The following is an 8,306-nucleotide window of genomic DNA, read 5'->3' as shown; positions in this document are numbered from 1 at the left end:
GATTTAACGTGGTTCGGTCAACCTTGACCTAAATCCAGAAGCAAGAACCTTGGAGTTTTCTTTAGCCACTCTAATGGAGGATTACAATGGAGAAGAAGAAGAGAGTGAGGAGAGAGAGAGAGTTATATTTTGTAGCTAATTTGAATCCGAGGTTCTAAATGACTTTAGGATGCCTTATATATGACATCCTAAAGATTACAACATGTCCCAAAACCCAAAACATTATATCCGAAAAAACCCGAATTAAAACGTGAAAAACGCGAACAGGGCCAGCTGCCCTCCCGGGCTAGTCACCTGCCCGTCCGGTGCAGGTTTTGGTAGAATGTGCAATACTTTATGGGCCCTCCCGGGCCAACCACTAGCCCGTCCGGGCTGCTTCCTCGTGGCTGGGGTCGGTTTCCCTCGTCAGAGCTGCTAGGTAAATGAGTTCGAGCTCTCTCCTTTTCTCCTTGGCCACGAAAATCAAAGCACCAATAACAAATCCAATTCAAAAATATTTGGTCTCGCACAAAATTTTTTCGGTCTAATCCAGTTACACGAATTTAGACTGAATTAGACTTTAAACTTTTAGCGGTACACGTCCACGTTACACCCTAACCAAGCAGAACCCGAAAAAAGGAATAACGGGCCAGGCCGGCTTGATAAAGTTCCATGTTTATTTCGTGTGAACCCAGTCCCCAGCCAAACGGTTTAAACGGTGAGGAGGAACCAAAACTTAAAACCGGGTTCAAACGGAGGCGGTAGAGGTAGACTAGTGAGCACGAACACAGAAACATGGCGATGAAAAGCAGTGGAGGATTTCTTGTGAAACTATCACCATGTCTTCTCCTTCTTCTTATCCTTCCAATTCTGCAAACACAATGCAGAGCTGATGTGATTAACCTAACAGAGGATACTTTCTCCGACAAGGTATCTATCATCTTTCGTTTCTCTATTCTCATATACTTTCAGCAATCACGATCAATTGTTAGGATTTTTTTTTTTTGTTTGAATTTTGATTTTATCATGGTTTAGCAAAATTTCTCAATTGTTAGTATTGTTCTGTTAATTTTTAGCAACTTTGAATGATGTATGTTTTTAAAGTATAGTTTTGAGATCTAGACCTTTATCAAATAATTGGTGGATGCCTTCTGTTTATGTATAGAAGTATCATAAATTTTGAATCTGGCAGTAGAAGAAACTAGTTCGATATGCACGCAATGCATGTGTTAATTGGTAGATATGCAAGTTTAACTAGATTTGTGATCTAAACTAGTGTGTTGGCCCGGGCGTTGCGTCGGGTGTTAGATTTTTTCTTCCTTATAATTTATATGTAATTTTTCCACTTTTGTAAAAATTAATTTAAAAAAAATCTGACATTTAATTACTTTATGTTTGCAATGAATATATAACGTTATGTCGATTTATGAACCACTAAAAAAAGTTGGTTGAGATGGTGAGGACAAACTTCTCTTTGCAAGAGGTTGCATGTTTCAAATCTACTAGCAAACAGTATTTATTTTGTAAGATGACGTAGCAATCTACATTACACATACGTGGCGCATGTATAGTGAATAGTGCCACGTGGCATCGTTACTTTGATAGGTACATTATTTTTATTTAGGAGAGTACTGAATTTTTTAATATATTAGGGAATAAGGATTAATAAATTACTGCTAGTACTGTTTTCTAGAAACCTGAAATAACATCTTCTTGACATTTGTCTATGTTGATGTCCTTCAATTTGTTGCTTGACTATATTGGTACGTTGATTTATATTACTTGCCTAGCAAATCAACATAAAAGTTGCGGGGAGAGAATGATGGTCTTAGTGGGAAACAAAAATGAATATGTGCAGGTTCCAACAAATTATATCTTCTACCAAGATGTTTACTGAGAATACAGAGGCCATTTAGGAAGAAATTATCCAAGAGCAGGGGGTATGTTTTGTATTTCAGGAACTAGCATACTGATAATGATCCCCACCGCATTTGTCTTGTCTAGAAATTTGCAAGGAATCAGCTGTACGCTACTCCGCTGCTGTGATTAATTTCAGGAGGAGGAAGTGGGAATAATTAAGCAAGCTGATAGAAGTAGAAGTTAGTTACAGAAAAGCAAGAGGATCTTTAGGGAATTGTAATATGATAGTTGTGTGTCAGAGAAAGGCTTTTTTGTGATATAGTGAGCTTGCCTTGATTTAGAAAATCAGCGAGACAAACACCACTAGAAAAGACTCCAACCTCTCTAATGTTGGTCAGGCTATAATTGATGAATTTTCACCATGATATATATCAATCGAGTCATATTTTATTTTATTTCCTTCCTTTGATTCATCTATTAAGTTTTGTTGTGTTAGATTTCTTGTATTTATGTGAGATTCTGAAATACATTGGGATTTGTGGTTGTCAGCAGTAAGATATGTAAGAAAAATGAGAGTACAATCTTCTTTCTTTGGTTTTCCGTTCCTACTTCCTATAGTTCCCTCTCCATCTTAACTCTAATTTCATCTTTTATTTTTATGGTGGTGGTGGTGGTGAGGGGGGATTCAATGGCTGGATATTATAAGGGGATATTGGATTTGTATGCTATCTATGACTGTAGCCGCTCTCGACCATTTTATGTTGTAGTGATAGCTATGGTACTCGAAAGTCTTGGACACGGGTACATTTGCTGCTCAGCTATTCAATGAAATATGTTTGTATGATTTTGGCTTAACGTGATTAGGTAGCTCTATAACCATGTTAGAGTGTGTTGAGGATTCGAACGCGAACACGAGTGCTTCACTTAAAATAAGATATTTTTAAGAGAGGTAAAAAAAGGTGGGTGACTGGACGAACGAGATTGTAACAGCTTAATTTTGCCGACTAGGGAGAAGTGGCTCCGTGTAACACTTCCATCATGTACTGCTTCTTAGCGGCAACCCTAAGCGACGTGCTACCTTTGATTTTGATAATAATTAGAAGATGCTTGAACGGGTCGAGATCAGCGACTAACCATATGCTCAAAGAGAAACCAAAACTCTTCTTTCCTTATAAGCTTCTTAATTGCTCCCATCTGTACACTCCTTTCTAGAAACTTAAGAAGCACGTGAACCATTAAAGTAAAGAGAAAAGGTGATAAAGGGTTTCCTTGTTGCAATTTTCGTGATGAAGGCAACCCTGTATCCAATATCTTTGGTGCTCACCAGACCCCTTCCTGTTTAGTAGCAGCAACACTAAAGTTGAAATCCCAATAGGATGGGTCGATTGCATGAGTCAAGATTTGTTGTTAGTGATTGTGTACATGAATTCCTTGCCTTTGTCGTGCCTGTCGAGTGCTATATGCTTGTGCAAACCTAATTTTTTCATAACATTTTGGATGCTCTTCATCTAATTCATCTTTGGTCTCCCCCAACTTCTTCTAAAGTAAACATGATTCCGTCTCTCCACTACCCTTAGCGATGCATGTTCAAGTCGATGTTTCACATGCCAAGCCTTAATCTGAAGAATCTGAAGCAATTTGGTGCTTTACTGGCTTACTGCATCACGATCTCACTCGCGAGATGAAAGTCTCTCTTAAATGCATGTTGAAAAGCTTTTAAATGGATGAAAATAATTTCTCTCACCCTTTCATTCTGGCAACTACAAGAATGTGGTACCCTGAGGAGACCTTATACTTATAGCATACTATATACTCCCTCTTACTCATTTATAATGGTTACACTTTCACTTTCATGCAAATGTAAATTTGAGCATTAATATCTTTACTTATTTGTTTGTTAAAATTATAGAAAGTTGATGACTCATTAAATAATGAGATGAATCTAACTAGATCGCACATGACTATATTTTTCCTTAAATATAAATCACAAACGATGATAAAGTGGAGTATGTAAATAGTCCAAAAATACAAAGTGTAGCTCTTTTAGTGACACATAGGCAGTACAACATGGGTAGTGAATATATATATATATATATATATATATATATATATATATATATATATATATATTGATACTAACGACTCTATGTTGAGCTTGTATTTTGGACTTTAATGTAATCACTAATTTGACCAATATGTTAGAGGATTTATTCTTAAATGTTTGATTGATACTTCTGCAGATCTATTGTGTTAATTGTTACCTCTCTACCTCTTTGAACTCAGTTTGTAAGATGTTGTGCTCTGCCTCTTCCCTCCAAAATGAATTTGTTGACCTTATGCTCAGCATTTGTTGATTTATACAGGAACTCACAGTTGGCTATTTTACAAGTTTCAGTTATGATCGACTAGTTTTTTTAAAAAAATTATCTGATAAATATAAGTCATATATTCAGTGCATTCTTTTTTGTTTTTTGTTTTAGATAAAGGAGAAGGATACTGCTTGGTTTGTGAAATTTTGTGTTTCGTGGTGTAAGCACTGGTAAGAATTATGTCCACTCAGAATGTATAGGCTGTTTAGTGGTAATTTATAACTGTAAATCCTGTCTGCTGGCCTTCATTGATTCTAGTACCGTGTGTTGTAGTAAGAAATTGGGATCTTTGTGGGAAGATATGGGGAAGGCCATGGAAGGGGAAGATGAGATAGAAATTGGACAAGTTGATTGCAGTTCTAGTTTCCCTGTTTGTTCCAAAGTTGATATACATTCATATCCAACATTCAAGCTCTTCTACAACGGTGAAGAAGTTGCAAAATATCAGGGTAATTACTTTCATATAATCTACTTGCTGTGTTCTGTTTTTACATGGAACCTCTGTTTATGTTTTAATGCTTTGGTTTGGCTTGCTGGCTTTGGTTTATCCTTTTTCAAGTTAGATCTATTTTCATTTTTCTGCTTGTGAAGTACCAATTACAATATTGTAAGATGATCAACTCATATTATGTTGCACTCTCTTAAGTTAAGTTATCTCTGGTTCAGTTGTTTTTCCGGATTTAAAGATTTAAAATTAGCCAAAGGAACAATATTGTGTGACTTGCTGTAGAGTTAAGATGCTTTGGTTCAGAAAGCATGATATATCAGGAACAATAGTTCGCTTTCAACTGGACTGCAAGTGGGCAATAATTAATCTTTTGTGGCATCAAAATAGATATAACTACCAAATTACAAGAAACTATTGTTTAAGGTCTTGACACATACGACAAGCCCAAACTTGCTAAATTTTATGCACTACTCATTTAAATGACAGACATTGGTCAGAAACAAGAATAATCACCAATGTCTAGGAAAAGTTCCATTATAGACACAACTCCACACACAACATGGTCAACATGGTATGCTGGAAATTCAGTAGCTAAGATAACTATGCAAGTTAGAAGCTATTTTTATTCGGGAAGGCTTGTAAAGTATCATAATTGTCATAGCTCACAAGATCTGATGATATGAGCTTCCCCAAGACTTCAGGTTGCTTCTAGGCCTCTGAAATTTTGTGGTTCCTTTGCTGCAGTCCCTTATGTATGAATGTATCGTAGAAGCTTGGCCCTTAGAGACTCTTGTTGCATTCTGGTTTGCAAATGCCTAAGAGCCAACTGATCTAGCTTTACTCCCACAACACGGGTTAATTGATTAAGTTGAGGCAGCATAATCACAGATGAAGAGTAGGTGGTTTAAATCCTTATCATCAGCTTGACCCAGAGAATGCCCAGTATCTACTTGGATCCCAACTTCATAAGCTCGTGTTACAGTCAGTCATAACACGGAGCTTTGCTTGCAGCTGCAATCTAGTTCACTTGGGTTATGCCCTTGCCTATCACCATATTAGAGGACTAAGGATGAAATTGCTCATGCCCTGTGCTATTATTAAGCAATCTACCTATAAAGGTTGTGTTTTCATCAACTTATTAAAACAAATTTCGGCAAGAATAATTTTTTCTTTTATTAGGGAAAGAAAACTAGTTTAACTCCTAACATAAGAGTAACCTAACTCATCCTTTGGGGTGATTAACAACAAATCAGTATCTGCATTATCTCTAAGCTACAAGACTTTGACCTTTACAAAATTCAGCAAGAATAAGTTAAGTTCAACAAAAAGAAGTTGAGTTCAGCAAAAATAAGTTCAGGTGAAATAAGTTCAGCAAAAATAAGTTGAGTTAACATATATTTACACTACGTTTCAGCAAAATAAGTTAAGTTCAAAATAAGTTAAGTTCAGCAAAATAAGAAGTTTAGCAAAAATAAGTTAAGTACGACAAAAATAAGTAAATTTCTGCAAATATAAGTTTAGTAAAAAACAAGTTAAGCAAAAATATAAGTGAAGTTAAGCAAAAATAAGTTGGAAGAGAATAGAGCCAAAATTATGATTGAGTACTGTTCAGAATCTGATGTCTGACTCTAGCTATACAAAGGCCTCATAAGAAAAACTTGAAACCTTGACAAGGGCAGGGTATACTTAAAAACTTGAAAGCTAAGATCTTGTTTTTATAAAATGTGTGCTATATGAATTTTGCTAACAACATTGGTTCTATAATTAATAATATATGGTAGGGTCTCGTTGCTGCTCTAGTTATAGTTTGCTACGTATCAACATAATAGCTGAAGCCTGGAACCATTCGATGAAGATGAAAAAAGGATTGTAAACAGGTTTGAGATTGATAATTGGAAAATAACAGATAAACTTCAAGCTTTCATGAGGCTTGAATTGCTCCCAAGAACTAACTAAAACTCCTCACTGTATTTTCCGTGCTTTGTCTACTATGATTTCCTCTGTTTATGGAGCTTCTATCCTAACTAACTTATTCTCCAATCCAATAACTTAAAAGAGAAGTACTAACTGAAGTGCAACTTTCCCTCGTATCAGTTCTTAGCATAGTTATATTGGCTTTATAATTCTGCTGTGCAGCATTCAGATCCCAATTTCTAGGTTCCCTTATTTTTCGGTTTGCATATTTGCCTACAAAATGAATGGCCTCTAGAATCAATTTGTCTTGCTCAAAACGTCTTCTTTGAATAGACTCTAGAACTTGAAACCTGGAAAGTCATGTTATTATTGGATATATAAATCTTTAAGTAGTGCGTTTTCTGAGTCTTTTGGGGTAGTAAGTAATTGTTATGTGTGTGTAACCGTAAATAGAATTTTGAAAAATGCTGAATTTCTGATGCATAATATGTCCCTTTGTTGCTATCTGTTTAGGGCCGCGAGATGTAGAGTCGCTAAAAGCATTTGTTCTGGAAGAAACAGAGAAAGCAGCAGCAGCAAACGCAGTAGATGATAGTGACAAAGATTTATAATTTTTAAAGGTATGCAGAAGCCAGAAGATAACGTGTAGTAATAGCTCTATTTACCCCATGCATGGCATCAGATGTCTTGATGTTATAGAGGCACCTGAATTCCCTTTCCACACAGCAAATATGTGTTTAAAAAATGCTAAGGTTTTTCTACTCTGTGCTGAAAGTGTACATTGTACCCTCACCTTTTTCAAAATCTCCACGGTATCCATGGTAGATTTATAAGCATCTCCAAGATGCCCATACTTCTATATCTTAGTATATTTTGTTTGAAGTTGAAAATTCCATGTAGAGAGATATATGGTGTGTACGGAACTTACTTTTAGGTTTGAAATTGATTTAATCTACTATGTTTCTTATTCTGAAGTGTGGAATATTCAACTTTAACCAATTTCTTCACTCTGTATGACTAGATGTTTGAAGTACCTAATTTTGAATTCAATCCTACGATGAGATTAGAACGCATAGAAGAATTCTCAAATGGTATATATCGATGAACAATTAATGATAGGGGAATTATTGAGATGTTTATAAAACCACACGTTTACTGTGGGGATTTTGAAAAAGGTGGGGGTACACTATATTTTAACAGACGTGTATAATGTAGAAAAACTTTAAATGTTATGTAACTTATCTGTAAAGTTGATGTGTTCGTTGACAAGTTGAATTGTTTCGCTGCAGGACTTCCCAAAAGGTAGTATGTTAGCAGCAGAATCAGAGTGCAAATGTAGCATGTTAAGAATTTTGTGAATCAGCTACATGATTGATCCTAGGGCTATAATACTGTATGGTTGCTGTAGCTGTAGTGATCATGAGTAAATTTTGAAGCTTGAATTACTATATTATCTGCGTTCATGGGCTCACGTATACTTCACAACTTTTGAGAGGTCTGTTAGCGATGCACTCATTTCTCCCACTCTACAGGAGTGGATGGACTGATATGAAATGAATATACATGTTATGCGAGACAAGTGAACATTGGACTGACTTTCGCCGTAACTGGCTTACTGGGATGTTACTGTTTCTGAGCTGATTTTTTCGTTTCCCTGGTTATACACTCAAAATTTCCCATTCTGTTGATGAAAACCTTTCTTTGAGTTATATTTCATTTTTAATGCAGCCTATATA

General features: G+C 35.9%; 1 protein-coding gene across 1 annotated transcript; it reads left to right on the top strand.

The window, feature by feature from the left end:
- Positions 1 to 667: 667 nt before the first annotated feature.
- LOC104903269 (protein disulfide-isomerase 5-1) lies at positions 668 to 8,306 on the top strand. Its single transcript, XM_010691289.4, has 5 exons — positions 668 to 909; positions 4,320 to 4,378; positions 4,482 to 4,657; positions 7,084 to 7,190; positions 7,860 to 8,306. The coding sequence occupies exons 1-4, from the start codon at positions 775 to 777 to the stop codon at positions 7,179 to 7,181; spliced, it is 468 nt and encodes a 155-aa protein (XP_010689591.1). The 5' UTR covers positions 668 to 774; the 3' UTR covers positions 7,182 to 7,190; positions 7,860 to 8,306.

This window comes from Beta vulgaris, chromosome 9, assembly GCF_026745355.1.
Source record: "Beta vulgaris subsp. vulgaris cultivar EL10 chromosome 9, EL10.2, whole genome shotgun sequence".
Classification (NCBI taxonomy): Eukaryota; Viridiplantae; Streptophyta; class Magnoliopsida; order Caryophyllales; family Amaranthaceae; genus Beta; species Beta vulgaris.
This window is presented reverse-complemented; position numbering and strand designations above follow the sequence as displayed.

What these genes read in the sequence shown, in the direction of transcription:
- LOC104903269 (XM_010691289.4), top strand. Translation starts at nt 775, where the DNA reads ATGGCGATGAAAAGCAGTGGAGGATTTCTTGTGAAACTATCACCATGT. An exon ending in GTTTCGTGGTGTAAGCACTG is followed by an intron (nt 4,379 to 4,481) that starts GTAAGAATTATG and finishes CGTGTGTTGTAG; the next exon opens with TAAGAAATTGGGATCTTTGT. An exon ending in AGAAGTTGCAAAATATCAGG is followed by an intron (nt 4,658 to 7,083) that starts GTAATTACTTTC and finishes CTATCTGTTTAG; the next exon opens with GGCCGCGAGATGTAGAGTCG.